General features: G+C 60.4%; 1 protein-coding gene and 2 non-coding genes across 5 annotated transcripts in view; 1 reads left to right on the forward strand and 2 right to left on the reverse strand.

Moving 5' to 3' along the window:
* Positions 1 to 1,149: 1,149 nt before the first annotated feature.
* The window catches only part of NDUFS7 (NADH:ubiquinone oxidoreductase core subunit S7), a 53,448-nt gene continuing 38,255 nt past the window's right edge, over positions 1,150 to 16,342 (reverse strand). The window contains exons 2-9 of one of the 3 annotated variants that reach the window (XM_050770770.1): positions 13,904 to 13,928; positions 10,277 to 10,313; positions 9,549 to 9,620; positions 9,206 to 9,311; positions 7,478 to 7,657; positions 7,363 to 7,409; positions 5,059 to 5,147; positions 1,150 to 1,340 (exon numbers count right to left, since the gene is read on the reverse strand). In XM_050770770.1, the coding sequence (XP_050626727.1) occupies positions 1,243 to 1,340; positions 5,059 to 5,147; positions 7,363 to 7,409; positions 7,478 to 7,657; positions 9,206 to 9,311; positions 9,549 to 9,620; positions 10,277 to 10,313; positions 13,904 to 13,919 (645 nt within the window). In that variant the 5' untranslated portion in view covers positions 13,920 to 13,928 and the 3' untranslated portion in view covers positions 1,150 to 1,242. Of the gene's footprint in view, positions 1,341 to 5,058; positions 5,148 to 7,362; positions 7,410 to 7,477; positions 7,658 to 9,205; positions 9,312 to 9,548; positions 9,621 to 10,276; positions 10,314 to 13,903; positions 13,959 to 16,342 lie in introns of those variants that run through there. The other 2 variants (XM_050770771.1, XM_050770769.1) reach the window with 2 other exon arrangements.
* TRNAN-GUU (transfer RNA asparagine (anticodon GUU)) lies at positions 14,515 to 14,588 on the reverse strand. Its single transcript has one exon. It is a non-coding gene; the product is annotated as a tRNA-Asn (tRNA).
* TRNAF-GAA (transfer RNA phenylalanine (anticodon GAA)) lies at positions 14,719 to 14,791 on the forward strand. Its single transcript has one exon. It is a non-coding gene; the product is annotated as a tRNA-Phe (tRNA).

Here is a 16,342-nt window from a genome sequence, read left to right on the forward strand (position 1 = left end):
CTCCCTCCTCCTGCCTCAGGAGCGGCGTGGCTGCTGACAGCCCCGTGCCCCGAGCCTCCCATTTCCAGATGTTGTTTCCTCTCGGGAGGCATCAACCCCGCTGGGCCCAGTGCAGGGGTAGCCCCACCTGCCCAACCCCAGGAACATCCCGGGTCCTGCCTGTCCGTGCCCTTGTGCCCAGCTGGTCACCCCATGCCTCCCGCTTTGCCCCCTGCGTCCACGCGCATGCAGCCCACCCATCTTCCTGGGGCCGTCCTGCCCGCCCTCTCCACTGACCTCCGTGCCCTGAGAGAAGGCCGGCTCCTGTGCTCTGCACTCCGGCCCGGGACTGCCGTTCCACTGGCAGATGCCCCGTCCCCACCCCCGCATGTCCTGCCTCCAGGCTGGGCGCCTGCTCCCCACCCCCGCCCCCGTCTCCTGGGACCCATCCCAGCCTGGCCTGTCACAACTGCCGGTTCCCAGCACTGTCCTGCTGTGCAGCAGGCATGCAGGGCGGGCCTGCAGAGCGGGGTCTCCAGCACCGGTGGCGTCTGGCGCTGAGCACAGGAAGACGGGACGTTTGCTGAATGAATGCACGTCCCTGGTGAGGACTGGACTTCGACGGATGAAGGGGCTGGTGGGGTGAAGCCAGGGTCCCCCGAAAGCCCTGGGTGAAGAGGGTCCCCAAAGTGGGGTCAGACAGCCAGTGAGGCTCACAGCCTTGCCCTGCAGCCCTTTGGTGTGGACCAGGTGCCATCTCCCCATCTCCCTGGCCCCAGCCCGCAGCTAACCAGCCCATCCCACTGCCTGGAAATGGGCCAGAGGGCAGTGGCGACCTGCCCAAGTTCACACACAGGCCACAGGCCACACTCTGAACCCCGGGGCAGGCTCAGACGGGCTCTGCTCAGCCTGCCTTAAGGCACAGTGGGAGACTGAGTCAGGGCCCTCCCAGGAGGGAAGGGCGTGGGGCCTTCCATGCTCGGGACTTTGGGCCGCAACATCCACACCAGGGTCTTCACAGAGCAGCAGGAAAGGACCTGCTGGCAGGCACAGTGCCCGTCCCTGCCCCTGGCTCTGCTCCAACCACCCTCAACCCAAGGGCGGCACGCTGCTGGGGGTCTGTGGTCCCCCCAGGTCCCCAGCTCCTTTCACCCACACACTACACTGGGAGGCAGCGGCCTGAGGGCAAATTTATTGACAACCTCACGGGACAAAAGCAGGCTGGGGACAGGACGGCGACAGGCTCCGGTGGCAGTGGCGGCACTACCTGCGGTACCAGATCTGCACCTTCCGCTCCCGCTTGATCTTCCTCTGCAGCTGCAGGACGCCGTAGAGCAGGGCCTCGGCCGTGGGTGGGCAGCCTGCAGGGACCTTGCCTCAGTCTCCCTTCCCGCAGCCAGAGCCTGCGTGACCATGTGCACAGCGCAGCCGGCTCGACTTTTGAGGGGCCTCCCGTGCCGGCCTGAGGTGGAGGCTGGCAGCCCAGGGCGGGCGCAGGGGCCAGGGGCTGGCAGCCGGCGTGGGGGACGTCCCTGCAGGAAGACTGGGGTCCTCCCCTGGGCAAGGCCCCACTGCCTTCCTCCCGTGGCTCATCCCGGGCTGCCACAGGAACCTCCCGGACAAGATGCTGACCTCACTAACCCGGCCCTCGGCTCCAGCCCTCAGGACTCCGTGGGGCCAGCGCTCACCAGACACACTTAACAATGGGGACCAGGGCCTGGGGCTGCTCTGGACGGAGATGGAGGCAGGGGGGCTGGGCGGAGGGAGGGGAGGCGGCCCAGAGCCCGGGCATCCCACAGGACCCGATGACCCCGTTTCTGAGCCCCAAGCCAGAGCTCTTTGCTGGGGATCCTCCAGCCCAGCTGCCAGGCAGGCTCAGAGCAAAGGGCTTGAGCAAGAGGACACAGTCCAGGGCCCAACAGGGACAGCAGGAGTGGAAACAGGTGGGAAAGGACAAGGCCACCACAGGGCCTGGGAAAGGGTGGCCGGGCTCCACCTGGCAGAGTTCTGGCAAGTCCAGATTGCTCCAAGGAAGGGAGAAGCACAGTCCGCAGGGAGGGAGGGAGGAGCACAGTCCGCAGGGAGGGAGGGAGGGAGCATGGTCGGGAGGGAGGGAGCACGGTCCGCAGGGAGGGAGGGAGGAGCACGGTCCGCAGGGAGGGAGGGAGGAGCACGGTCCGCAGGGAGGGAGGGAGGAGCACGGTCCGCAGGGAGGGAGGGAGGAGCACGGTCCGCAGGGAGGGAGGGAGGAGCACGGTCCGCAGGGAGGGAGGGAGGAGCACAGTCCGCAGGGAGGGAGGAGAGGAGCACAGTCCGCAGGGAGGGAGGAGCACGGTCCGCAGGGAGGGAGGGAGGAGCACGGTCCGCAGGGAGGGAGGGAGGAGCACGGTCCGCAGGGAGGGAGGGAGGAGGAGCACGGTCCGCAGGGAGGGAGGGAGGAGCACGGTCCGCAGGGAGGGAGGGAGGAGCACGGTCCGCAGGGAGGGAGGAGGGAGGAGGGAGGGAGCACAGTCCGCAGGGAGGGAGGGAGAGGGAGGGAGGGAGCACGGTCCGCAGGGAGGGAGGGGGAGCACGGTCCGCAGGGAGGGAGGGAGGAGCACGGTCCGCAGGGAGGGAGGGAGGAGCACAGTCCGCAGGGAGGGAGGGAGGAGCACGGTCCGCAGGGAGGGAGGGAGGAGCACAGTCTGCAGGGAGGGGGAGGGAGGGCAGGGAGGAGCACGGTCCGCAGGGAGGGAGGGAGGAGCACAGTCCGCAGGGAGGGAGGGAGGAGCACAGTCCGCAGGGAGGGAGGGAGGAGAGCACGGTCCGCAGGGAGGGAGGGAGGAGCACGGTCCGCAGGGAGGGAGGGAGGAGCACGGTCCGCAGGGAGGGAGGGAGGAGCACGGTCCGCAGGGAGGGAGGGAGGAGCACGGTCCCGCAGGGAGGGAGGAGCACAGTCCGCAGAGGGAGGGAGGAGGTCCGCAGGGAGGGAGGGAGGAGCACGGTCCGCAGGGAGGGAGGCACAGTCCGCAGGGAGGGAGGGAGGAGCACAGTCCGCAGGGAGGGAGGGAGGAGCACAGTCCGCGCACAGGGAGGGAGGGGGAGGAGCACAGTCCGCAGGGAGGGAGGGAGGGAGGAGCACGGTCCGCAGGGAGGGGGGAGGAGCACAGTCCGCAGGGGGAGGGAGGGAGGAGCACGGTCCGCGCAGGGAGGGAGGGAGGAGCACGGTCCGCAGGGAGGGAGGGGAGGAGCACAGTCCGCAGGGAGGGAGGGAGGAGCACAGTCCGCAGGGAGGGAGGGAGGAGCACCGTCCGCAGGGAGGGAGGAGGTCCGCAGGGAGGGAGGGAGGAGCACGGTCCGCAGGGAGGGAGGGAGGAGCACAGTCCGCAGGGAGGGAGGGAGGAGCACAGTCCGCAGGGAGGGAGGAGCACAGTCCGCAGGGAGGGAGGGAGGAGCACAGTCCGCAGGGAGGGAGGGAGGAGCACAGTCCGCAGGGAGGGAGGGAGGAGCACAGTCCGCAGGGAGGGAGGAGCACAGTCCGCAGGGAGGGAGGAGCACAGTCCGCAGGGAGGGAGGAGCACAGTCCGCAGTCCGCAGGGAGGGAGGAGCACAGTCCGCAGGGAGCACAGGCAGGGAGGGAGGGAGGAGCACGGTCCGCAGGGAGGGAGGGAGGGCAGGGAGGAGCACAGTCCGCAGGGAGGGAGGGAGGAGCACAGTCCACGGTCCGCAGGGAGGGAGGGAGGAGCACAGTCCCGCAGGGAGGGAGGAGCACAGTCCGCAGGGAGGGAGGGAGGAGCACAGTCCGCAGGGAGGGGAGGGAGGAGCACAGTCCGCAGGGAGGGAGGGAGGGAGGAGCACAGTCCGCAGGGAGGGAGGGAGGGAGGAGGAGGGAGGAGCACGGTCCGCAGGGAGGGAGGGAGGAGCACAGTCCGCAGGGAGGAGAGGAGGAGGTCCGCACAGTCCGCAGGGAGGGAGGGAGGAGCACAGTCCGCAGGGAGGGAGGAGCACAGTCCCGCAGGGAGGGAGGAGCACAGTCCGCAGGGAGGGAGGAGCACAGTCCCCAAGGAGGGAGGAGCACAGTCCACGCTCGCACCCTGCCCCTTTGGTCTGCACTGCAGAGGAAGATGCCAGGGGCATGGGCTGAGCTCCTGACCCCGGGATGGACCTCTCTGTGCTGACGAGGGTCACGGGGAGGCCCAAGCTGCCCTGTCCACTGCCCCTAGGTGACCTGAACAGTGCAGAATGCTGAGCAAATCAACGCTCTTTCCAGGGAAGCGGAATCCAGAGTCAGAGCCTGTTCCTCCACTTTTGAGAGGCGCCAGGACGTGCCTCCCGCTTGCCCAACCCTCCAGACTCGGGACTCAGGGCTGGGCTCTCTGCGCATGCGCTAATGCCACAGCACAGGGTGGCCAAGAACAGGACCTCTGTCCCCTGTCCCACATGAGCGCCACCTCTAAGCCTGCCTACCATGGACCATTGTCCATGGTGTCCAGGTGAACGCCCCGGGTGGCCCTCGTGGGACCACATGAGGCGCAAGTCTCCCACAGGATCACCAGATATAAAGAACGTTCCCCGTGCGATGTGAATTTCAGGTATGCAGCCAATGCTCCTTTTTAGTGTCAGTATAGCCCAAATACTGTTGGGATATACTGGTACTAAACAATTACTCCTAATTGTTTTCCTGATGGTCAAACTCACCCTAACCTCACAGTCAAACTGAGTCTCCCACATTTTCATTGGCCAAAGGAAGTCCTGCGTGCCCTTCTATAAGGGTGAGGGCGTGGGACGGTGTCCTTGGCCTCCAGGAACCTTCTCTCTTGGTATTTCTAACTGCAGGTCTTTGGTTTCTGTCAGGCAGGACCGTATGAAACTGCTTTAAAGCACTCAGCCTCCCCTGCTCCCTCCGATCCCTCTGATGCCTGAATACATCGCTGACTTCTCACAGGGCACACGCTCCACTAAGACGGAGAGCCCGGAGCCGGCTCATCCATAGGATGGGGGAGCCCGCCGTCTGATGGGGGTGTGACATGGGCCGCCGGGCTCCGTGTGGCGCTGGCCCTGCCCCCAGCTCTCTCGTGGGCGGTGTGGTCCCAGCCCTACCTGGGATGTAGATGTCCACGGGCACGATGCGGTCGCAGCCCCTCACCACCGAGTAGGAGTAGTGGTAGTAGCCTCCTCCGTTGGCGCAGCTGTGGGGCAGGGGACGTGAGGGAAGCGTGCTGAGGACCTGCCCTGTCCACCCTCCCTCCTCACAGCTGTGGGGGAGGTGCCGTGAGGACACCTGCCGGGGACCTGCCCTGCCCACCCTCCCTCCTCACAGCTGTGGGGGAGGTGCCGTGAGGACACCTGCCGGGGACCTGCCCTGTCCACCCTCCCTCCACGAGGCCTCGCCCCATCCCCACCCGCCTTCAACTGCAAGCCAGGCACCAACGAGGCTGGAACTTGTCACGGAGAAGCAATGAGCAAACACGTACAGGCTCCGTGAGCCTCCGTGGGACCAGTGGGGCGCAAGCACGCGTGTGGCTGCCAACTCGGGGAAAAGCGCTCCCCTCCCGAGGGGGCTCCTGACCATCGATTCCTGGGGCTGGGAAGTGTCGGATCACATGTGTCAACAAAAAGCCACTTCAAGCAGCCATAGTACCAACACCCAGCCCCTGTCTATGGGGCGGCAGAGCCTCACGCCAGGCCCTCGCCCGATTCTGGCTCTGTCGGTGAGGTGCTGGGGTCCACCCGGGGCAGGGAGCTGGAAACCCCAGGCGACCACACAGACTCCACTCCCAGCACTGCTTCCCACAGCCGTAAAAATGGACATAACCTGAATGCCCAGCAGTGGGAGACGGTTATGAAAACTCTGGAATATTCTAATTCTCTGTGTAGAATTAGATCAGTAATATATCCACACAGTGGGATATTATTCAGCCAAGAAAATGAGCGAGGCTCGGACACAGGCCACCGCATGGATGCACCTTGAGGACGTCACGCTCAGTGAGAGATGCCAGACACAGAAGGCCATGCAGCGTGTGATCCTGTTTCTGTGAAATGTCCAGGAAGGGCCCATCCACAGAGACAGGGAGGGGAGGTGTGGGCACTGGGGCTTGGAAGGGGATGCAGAATGACTGCTGATGGGGACAGCGTTTCATTTGGGGGTGATGAGAATGTTCTGGAATTAGAGGTGGTGGCTTAAAAACCACTGAACTGCTCGCTTTAAAAGGGTAAACTTAGCAAGACCCAATCTCTACAAAAATTTAAAAAATTAGGCACAGTGGAGCACATCTGTAATCCCAGCACTTTGGGAGGCTAAGGTTGGGGGATCACTAGAGCCCAGGAGTTCAAGGCTGCAGTGAGCTACGACTGCACCACTGCACTCCAGCCTGGGCAACGCAGTGAGACTCTGTCTCTAAAAAATAAAAATAATAAATACTGACTGGGCACGGTGGCTCATGACTGTAATCCCAGCACTTTGGGAGGTTGAGGTGGGTGGATCATGAGGTCAGGAGATCGAGACCATCCTGGCCAATATGGTGAAACCTCGTCTTTACTAAAAATATGAAAATTAGCCAGGCGTGGTGGCGGGCGCCTGTAATCCTAGCTACTCTGGAGGCCGAGGCAGGAGAATCACTTGAACCTGGGAGGTGGAGACTGTACTTAGCCGAGATCGTGCCACTGTACTCCAGCCTGGGCGACAGAGCTAGACTCCATCTTCAAATACATAAATAAATAAATATTTTAAAAAGTTAAGAGACTAAATATCTTTCAATGTTACGGGGAAATGACTAAAAATGATGGCAAGGCCAGGTGTGGTGGCTCACACCTGTCATCCCAGAACTGTGGGAGGCCGAGGCGGGCAGATCACCTGAGGTCAGGAGTACAAGACCAGCCTGGCCAACACGGTGAAACCCCGTTTCTACTAAAAACACAAAAATTAGCTGGGTGTGGTGGTGCATGCCTGTAATCCCAGCTACTTGGGAGGCTGAGGCAGGAGAATTGCTTGAACCTGGGAGGCGGAGGTTGCAGTGAGCCAAGATCGTTTCACCGGACTCCAGCCTGGGTGACAGAGCAAGACTCTGTCTCAAAAAAAAAAAAAAAAAGAAAAAAACTTATGGCAAGTTAGAAGGCTGAGATTATAAAACCATCTACAGCACTCGTCATCACTTGTGTGTGCCTAAAGCAGAGAACTGGGCGGAATGTGGGGTCTGCGGCGTCGGGGTGGACGGGAGCAATCGTTCTCGGGAGAGGACCCCCAGTCTGCCTGGGGTGGAGGCACCAAGACGGCTGAAGGGCAGAGCTGGGACCACGTGGGATTTCACTGAATGTAAATGACACTTTTGATAAGCGCCATTAGGGCACAGCCAGGCCAGCACTCGCGCCACTTCTGTCCCTGGAGACGCCCCGCCCTGCACTCACCTCCCCATGGAGATCACGTAGCGCGGCTCCGGCATCTGGTCGTAGACCTGGAAGAGAGGCGGGGTCCATGCGCAGCTCACTCTGGGGGCAGCTGGGCGGCGGGGAAGAGCCCTACCTTGCGGAGCGCTGGGGCCATCTTGTTAGTGAGTGTGCCGGCCACGATCATGACGTCGGACTGGCGCGGGCTGGCGCGGAAGACCACGCCAAAACGGTCCATGTCGTAGCGGGGTGCGGCCATGTGCATCATCTCCACGGCGCAGCAGGCCAGACCGAAGGTCATGGGCCACAGAGAACTCTGCGGAGACCAGGCTCGGGTCAGACGCCACCCCTGGAGCCCCGCGTGGCCCGGCGTGAGATTCCACGTGGGCTCATGTCCCGGGGCGGCAGCCAGCAGAGGTGAGAGGCACAGCGGCTCCTGCAGGTGGCCTCCCGGCCCCAAGAGGGTTGTAAAGCGCGCCCCACCAGCCACGTTCAAAATAAAATAGAAACGGGTGAGATCTGTCCTCATCACACAGTTCCCCAAACCCAGTGTATCCTAAGTCCCACCATCTGAACAGGGGGCTCTAGCCACTCTCTGAGCGTGTGGGCTACAGGCGAGTAGCAGCGCAGGTCTAACGGGGAACTCTCTGCCTTAACTAGATCTGGGTCTGCAGACCAGGTGCGATGCCTCCGGGAAGCCCTCTCAGATCTCCTTGGCCACTCCCTCCCCCTCCTCCATCCACGTGGCTTCTCATTTCCCCCACGGTTCCTGCTGTCCCTGCACGCAGCTCTGAGACCTGGCAGGGGCCTCTGCTGCATGTGTTGATGGGTGACAGGGCCAAGCTACAGAGCGAGGCAGGGCTGCCCGGGCAGAAATGGCCAGGCTCACCTGCCCGCCAGGAGCCTGTGTTGGGATGGCCCGTGGCCATTCTCGGGTTCCCTCCATTAGAAACTATCCTGCAGTGGGCATCCCTGTCTCGACCACTGCGGCCCTGGCAGGACGTTCACCGTGGCATCGTTTAGGAAACAGAAAACAAAAGGAAACAGTGAACGTCCATCAGTGGGGCATTGTTGAACCCGGGCTGTCGCGGCGAGTGCCGCAGGCGCTGGAGGGAGCTGCCCGTGCCCAGGCTGCAGGGGGATGGCAGGGGCTGCGTGGGGGCTGCTGCCACAGGCCGGGGAGGCTTTAGACGGGTACTGAGAAGGATCTGTTGCCTTCACACGCGCTCCTTTTAACTTAAAATACCACTTTCACCTTAAAAGAGAAACAAGAGGAACGCGCAGAAGCCAGAAAGAGAATGGCGGAAAGGGAGGGGTCATTTCAAGCAGGGTCTCAATACTCAGATGGAACCACAGGCCACCAGGCCAGCACAGGGGCCTCCGGGAGGGTCCAGCCTGCTCCAGGCCGCAGGGGTGTGTGCATCAGTGTGTGTGCCTGTGTGCATACATGCGAATATGCGCACATGCATGTGTCCACATAAGTACGTGTGTGCGCGTGTGCATGTGTGTGTATGTTTTTGTGTGCGCGTGTGCGGATGTGTGTGCATGTGTGTGTGCGAGTGTGTGCATGTGTGCACATGAGTGCGAGTGTGCGTGTGTGCACGTGTGCGTGTGTACATATATGTGCATGTGTGCGTACGTGTGTGCATGTGTGCATGTGCATATGTGTATGTGTGCATGGCTGTGTGTGTGGTACATGTACACACATCTGTCCATACATGTGAGCTTGCATGTACATGTACTCGCGTGCATGCATGTGTTGTGTGTGTATGTGTCTGTACATGTGTGTGTGTATGTGTGTGCCTGTGAGTGTGCAGAGAGGCCCTGGCGCTCCAGGAGGGCCTGCAGCTCATAGTAGACTCACCCGGCGGGCCCAGTTGACGAGGTCATCCAGCTTGGCCACCACATACTCGCCCCGGCTGCTGGGTTTGGGAACCATGGCTCCAGCCTTCGGCAGGGCAGGCTGGGCGCTGTCACAGAGACACATGGGCACAGGAGGCGTCAGCCACGCAGGTACTTCCCAGAGGTGGATGCCGGCCCCCACGGCCACTGCCAGAGGCCTGGACCCACATGAGGTCAGGGACTAGGCTGTGCGACCCCTTCCCCGCCCCATCCAGGCACCCCTGTGGCTGCGGCGCTGATGCAGAAAATGAAGGAGGGGCGGGGGGGGGCAGGGGGTACGGCCTCCCCTAGAAGGCCAGCTTCACCTGCTTGGGCCATCGGTGGCCACGCTCTGATGGACACCTCGTGCCTGCACAGCCGCGCCCACGCTGGAGCTACTGGGAGATGGAGCGCAGGTCAGTGGCCGTCCCAGGCCCCTCCGACTCCCCCAACCACACTCACTGTTGTCCTGCTTCTCCCCTCCCTGATGCGGGACTGCTCTCGCCTCTGCCCATCAGCACTTGGGCCACTGGTCAGAGCCGCTGGGGCCATCTGGCCACTGCCCTGACCCCGAATGATGGCCCAGACTTGAGTGGAGTTTCTTTTGTGATGTACCCAGCAGGTCAACAGTGTCCAAGCAAGGACGGTCCCAGGATCATCCACAGAAGGAAACTGGGACCAGGCCTTCCACATGTGACCAAGGTCAGATCCCTGGGCATGCGCCCTCACCGCCCTGTCAGTCGCCTGGGTCTCCAGGAGGCCTGCCCGTGGCTGCCATCTGCACAGAGCTCACAGAATGCCTTCCCATCACAAGTGGCGGTGAGCTCTGACGGTGCTGAGCGAGGCCCACAGGGTTTCCCTCCTGACTGTCCAGCCTTTGCCACTGCATGGACTGTTCCAGGGAGGGTCCCAGCACATCACGTGCAGAGTGCAGACTGTCACCTGCATCCTTTCCTTAACGTACACACACGTGACCTTCATGAGGACCCGCCCCCTTTCGTCTGGCGCTGCTGAAGGCCCCTCCCAGCTCAGGGCTGGAGACTCAGGCACTCACCGCAGACCAAGGATCCGGAAGCCGCGCAGGCCAGGAGCTGCAGAGAGGACCACAGGGGTGGGGACAGTGAGCCGTGGGGACAGTGAGCCGTGGGCAGCACCAGGGGCCACCGATTCAGGACCCCTGGATGGGCCACAGGGCCAGCCTCCAGGCACTTCCCCGTCAGGCTCCTGCCCGCACGGCCTAGCTCTGACCCCACCTCAAGTACCACTTAACAAACATTAGGTAACAAGGGGGTTTTCAGAATATGAGCGACTCTTAGTCCCCTGCTTGAGACCCCATGGCCCCAGAAGAAACCCAAACGCTGCCCCATCTCCCCACCCTGGCGATATTCACCAGTACCTGCTGCTTTCCTGCCCCAGGGCCTCCGCGCCGGCTGCTCCCCTGCGGGGGACACCCCACCTCACAATTGCACACCACTGGCCCCTTCTCATGAGGCAGGTTTCAGCTCAGATGCCCGGGGCGTCCCGCCTACACCAGCACCCCAGGTCCTCCTGTTGCCGGCACCCGGTTCTATCTCCATCTATGCGTGCTTGTGGGGTGCCTGCCACCCTGGCAATGCCAGGGCCTCCCTGGGTGCCCAGTGCTCGTCCTGGCCTCAGCTGTGCCTGACAAGCGTGTGCTGGGTGCTCCAGGCCCTGGCTGGTGCTCGGGGATTTCCCACGCAGCTGAGCACAGGCCCCATCCTCCAAGAATCTAGTCGGCTGAGCAGGCAGGGCGCTGCCCACGTCAACCTACACAGCAACGCGCCCCTAGAGGAGCCAGCCTCAAAGGAAGCACAGAGGAGGGAACGCGCCTGCACGAAGGCTCCTGGGAGGGGAGAGCCTTCCCGAGGCGAAGGCTGAGGCCAGAGCAGGGCCTTGCCACACCCAGGGGCACTCTGCGGGGGGAAACGCCTGGAGGTGCCAGGAATCCTGGCTCACAAGGAAGAAGCCAGAAAGGCAGGCTTGGTGCTGGTGACGGCTAAACTGTGTCCCTCCACTTGACCTGTATCTGAAGCCCTAACCCCAGGACCTCAGAATGTGACTGCTTTTGGAGAAGGGGTCTTTAAAGAGATCATTAATGGCGGGGCGCAGTGGCTCACGCCTGTATTTCCAGCACTTTGGGAGGCTGAGGCAGGTGGATCACTTGAGGTCAGGAGTTTGAGACCAGCCTGGGCAACGTGGTGAAACCCCGTCTCCACTAAAAATACAAAAATTAGCTGGGTGTAGTGGCGGGCACTAGTAATCCCAGCTACTTGAGAGACTGAGGCAGGGAGGTGGAGGTTGCAGTGAGCTAAGATCGTTTCACCACACTCCAGCCTGGGTGACAGAGGGAGACACCATCTCAAAAAATAAAATAAGGGTCAGTATAATGTGCAGTGAGGTCATGAGGGTGGGCCCTCATCTGATATGACTTATGTCCTTGTAAGAAAAGGCTTTCAGGATACAAACACGTACAGAGGGAAGACGCAGGGAGCAGATGGCCATGGGCAAGCCAAGGACAGAGGCCTCAGCAGGAACCAACCCTGTTGACCCCCAGTCTTGGCCTTCCAGCTGCCAGAACTATGCGAACATCAGCTTCTGTTGTTTAAGCTGCCCAGGAGATGGTACTCTGTTGCTGTGGCCCCAGCAGATGCGGGGTGAGGCCCAATGGAGAGGCTGTAGGCAGCTTCCAGGGACCAGGACCAGGGTTTGACGCCCCCGAATGCAGCCGTTCATGGGGCCTTCTCCTGCCTCTGAGCCCCTCCCTCACCCCAGCCTTAGCCTCATCCCGGGTTGCTATTTCCCATGGCCCTGTCCAGGCCACAACTCTCTGAAGGACACAGGCCTGTGACCTACTTCTTGGCATGCCTGAGGCTGGGCACAGCAGACAGGCTAACTGCCCAGCTCCAGGCTCTGGTGGGAGCTGCCCCACTCCAGGCGTCAGTTTCCCAAGCTGAAAATTCTGGACTTTGGATAAGCTCCTAGCAGAGGAAATGCTCTTCTGAGAATTTCTGAGGTGATGGGATTCTGTGCCTCTGGGTCCGGCTTTTTTTTTTTTTTTTTTTTTGAGAACGGAGTTTCACTCTCGTTGCCCAGGCTGGAGTGCAATGGTGCGATCTCCACTCACTGCAACCTCCGCCTCCTGGGTTCAAGCGACTGTCCTACCTCAGCCCCCCCAGTAGCTGGGATTACAGGCATGCACCACCACACTCTGAATTTTGTATTTTTTGTAAAGACGGGGTTTCTCCATGTTGGTCAGACTGGTCTTGAACTCCGGACCTCAGGTGATCTGCCCACCTTGGCCTTCCAAAGTGCTGGGATTACAGACATAAGCCACCGCATCGTGGGCCAGGCATTCTTAACAAGGGGCCTGGTGAGGAACTGTGAACTTGCTTGGAATAAAAAAACAAAATGTCTTTGTTGTCTTATGGAAAAAAATGTCTTCCATCTTACGGAAAATTAGCCCTTTGTTCAATTCTTAGTGTAGGCCGGGTGTTGTGGCTCACGCTCAGGCCTGTAATCCCAGCACTTTGGGAGGCTGAGGTGGGAGGATTCCTTGAGCTCAGAAGTTTGAGACCAGCCTGGGCAACATGGCAAGACCCCCATCTATACTAAAAATACAAAAATTAGCCAGGCATGGTGGCGCACACAGCTACACAGGAAGTGCCAGAAGCCGGGAGGCAGAGGTTGCAGTGATGAGCCAAGATGGTACCACTGCACTCCAGTGTGAATGACAGAGGCAGACTCTGTCTCAATAAATTAAAAAAAAATTAAAAATTCTTAGCACAAACAACAAAATATGGCAGTATTAGCAGGACCTGTAACTTTTCACCAAGAGGAATCACAGAGGGTTCCTAGCCATGGTACAGGGGTTGCAGACCTTTCCGTATCGTCAAAGCCTGATTTGCAATTCTCACTCCTTCCAAACCAGTCGTAGTTAGACCTGCCGCTAGATCGCGTTCATAAGGAAAGCGCTTAGATTACTAAGTAGCCAATAAGGTTTCAAGACAATCTTTTAATAACTGCCTCTCCGTGTAACTGATTTCCTTGCAATTCTATGGATTTTATTCCATGCATTATAATAACTTTATCTGAGCAGGGGTCCGCAGGCTTCAGCTGATCCCAAAAAAGTCCCTGGAGCGGGACAGGCTGAGATCCGCTCTGCGAGAGGCCCTTACCCCACAGGGTTGGGGAGGGAGGTGGAGGGTCCAGCAGGGTGGTGTGGATGCCCTGGGTCCTGTTTCTTTCCAGGCCCGGCCCTGTAACTTCGAGGAGTCTCGGACCCTCAATGGGCCTCAGTTTCCCAGCACGTCAGGCAGGCCACGCTCTCTCCGGGGCATCTCAAGGGCAGCCTCGCGGGCCGTGCCCTGGTCTCGGGGACGTGAGCGGGACCCCTCCAGCCTCCGCCCCGAGCGCCCTCCTGAGGCTGGGGGCTTGCGTCATGACCTGCTGGGTCTCGGTTTCCCCGACTGTACCCTGGACGCAATAACGGAGACCATTCATCGCAAGCCGGGCGGGAGCCCGAGGAGCGGCCGGCTCGGAGAAGCCCGGAGGGGACGGCGGCCACGATGCCGGCACCGACCCACGACGCCACCACGGCACCCGAGGCTCCCACGGACCCAGACCCGCGCGGCCCCACACCCGCCGCCGGCGCCGGGCTCACCTGACAGCGCCGCCATCTTGGCCTCGGCCTTCAGACAACCTCTGAGGTCCGTCCTCCTTAGCGCTCCGGGTCCCCGGGGCCGTCGCCCAAAGAGGCTCGGAGCGCGTGCGGAAACCGGAACCCAGAGCCAACAGGTTCCGCTGCGCTTTTGGCCTCCGTGGTCGTGCCTGCGCCGTGCAGCCCCGGATCACCCGAGACGGAAAGGTCATCGGAGTGCGCGCGTGGGGGCCGCGGGTCTGCGGCAGCCCGACAAAAACAGATGCGACACGGCCGGGCGCGGTGGCTCAAGCCTGTAATCCCAGCACTTTGGGAGGCCGAGACGGGCGGATCACAAGGTCAGGAGATCGAGACCATCCTGGCTAACACGGTGAAACCCCGTCTCTACTAAAAACACAAAAAATTAGCCGGGCGAGGTGGCGGCGCCTGTGGTCCCAGCTACTCGGGAGGCTGAGGCAGGAGAATGGCGGGAACCCGGGAGGCGGAGCTTGCAGTGAGCTGAGATCTGGCCACTGCACTCCAGCCTGGGCGACAGAGCGAGACTCCGTCTCAAAAAAAAAAAAAAAAACAGATGCGACACTCTAGTTATTACAGGAGGGCAAAAAGTCCGCGAGCGTCCCTGGGTGGGCTCGAACCACCAACCTTTCGGTTAACAGCCGAACGCGCTAACCGATTGCGCCACAGAGACAGCGATGCCACCCGCTGCCCGGGGAGACTTTATAAAGTATGTGGGGCCTGCTGACGCGAAACCAGCCACGCCTGCGCGGGGAAGGCGCTGCGCGGGCCGGAGTCGCGGCGAGAGCGACCCCTGCCGCTCAGCCGAAATAGCTCAGTTGGGAGAGCGTTAGACTGAAGATCTAAAGGTCCCTGGTTCGATCCCGGGTTTCGGCAAAAATTTTAGCGCCCCTGAGAGGATCGGTCTGGCTGCCTCGCAGCTATCCCGGACCGCTCCTCGGAACATCATCCTATTCTGCAGAGGAGGAGTCAGGACGTGGACTCATCCCAAGGTAGAAGGGCTCAGACCTAACAACCCTAAAGCCAGCTCTTCCCACCCCCAAGAGGTCATGATTTCAGCCCAAACTTCCCCCTTCCCTGACAAACCCTCGATTTTTCCATCTTGCTTATATTGCTAAGTTTACAGCCCGTACTAATTACATAAAAACTAACACTAAATGCCCAAACTAGCAAAACAGAGTTTGCAGAACGCTTTCTGCATGCATATCATCAAATTTTCGTAATTCCACTGGAGGTTTTTTCTGCCGGTTTTATGATTACGAAAACAGAGGCGAAGGCCAGCGCGGTGGTTCACCCCTGTAATCCCAGCACTTTAGAAGGCCGAGGCAGGCAAATCACCTGAGGTCAGGAGTTCGAGACCAACCTGGCCCATATGGTGAAACCCCATATCTAAATCCCAGCTACTCGGGAGGCAGAGGTTGCAGTAAACTGAGATCATGCCACCATACTCCAGCCTAGGCGACAGAGCGAGACTCCATCTCAAAAAAAAAAAAAAAAAAAAAACAACAACAAAAAAAAACGAAGGCCGGGCATGGTGGCTCAAGCCTGTAATCTCAGCACTTTGGGAGGCCGAGACGGGCGGATCACGAGGTCAAGAGATTGAGACCATCCTAGCTAACACAGTGAAACCCCGTCTCTACTAAAAAAAATACAAAAAACGAGCCAGGCGAGGTGGCGGGCGCCTGTAGTCCCAACTACTCGGGAGGCTGAGGCAGGAGAATGGCATGAACCCGGGAGGCGGAGCTTGCAGTGAGCTGAGATCCGGCCACTGCGCTCCAGCCTGGGCCGCGACAGAGCGAGACTCCGTCTCAAAAAAAAAAAAAAAAAAAGGAAAAAGAAAAGAAAACAAGAGGCACAAATTAGGTGAACACGGCTGAGAAGCAAAGCTGAGGGACCCTCGAGGACCACGGTAGGTGTTTTTTTTTTTTTTTTTTTTTTTTTTTTGAGACGGAGTCTCGCTCTGTCACCCAGGCTGGAGTGCAGTGGCGCTATCTCGGCTCACTGCAAGCTCCGCCTCCCGGGTTCATGCCATTCTCCCGCCTCAGCCTCCGAGTAGCTGGGACTACAGGCGCCCGCCACCACGCCCGGCTAATTTTTTGTATTTTTAGTAGAGACGGGGTTTCACCGTGTTAGCCAGGATGGTCTTATCTCCTGACCTCGTGATCCGCCCGTCTCGGCCTCCCAAAGTGCTGGGATTACAGGCGTGAGCCACTGCACCCGACCAATGTTTAAATTTTTTGTAAAGATAGGGTCTGGCCATGTTACCCAGGCTGGTCTTGAACCCCTGGGTTCAAAAAGAAAATAAGAAAATAAGAGAGAGGAGGAAAATAAGAGAGAGGAGGAAAGGAAGGCAGGAGGAAGGAAGGCAGGAAGGCAGGAAGGCAGGAAGGCAGGAAGGCAGGAAGGAAGGAAGGGCCAGCCTGGAGC

This window comes from Macaca thibetana, chromosome 19 (genome assembly GCF_024542745.1).
Source record: "Macaca thibetana thibetana isolate TM-01 chromosome 19, ASM2454274v1, whole genome shotgun sequence".
NCBI classification, from domain to species: domain Eukaryota; kingdom Metazoa; phylum Chordata; class Mammalia; order Primates; family Cercopithecidae; genus Macaca; species Macaca thibetana.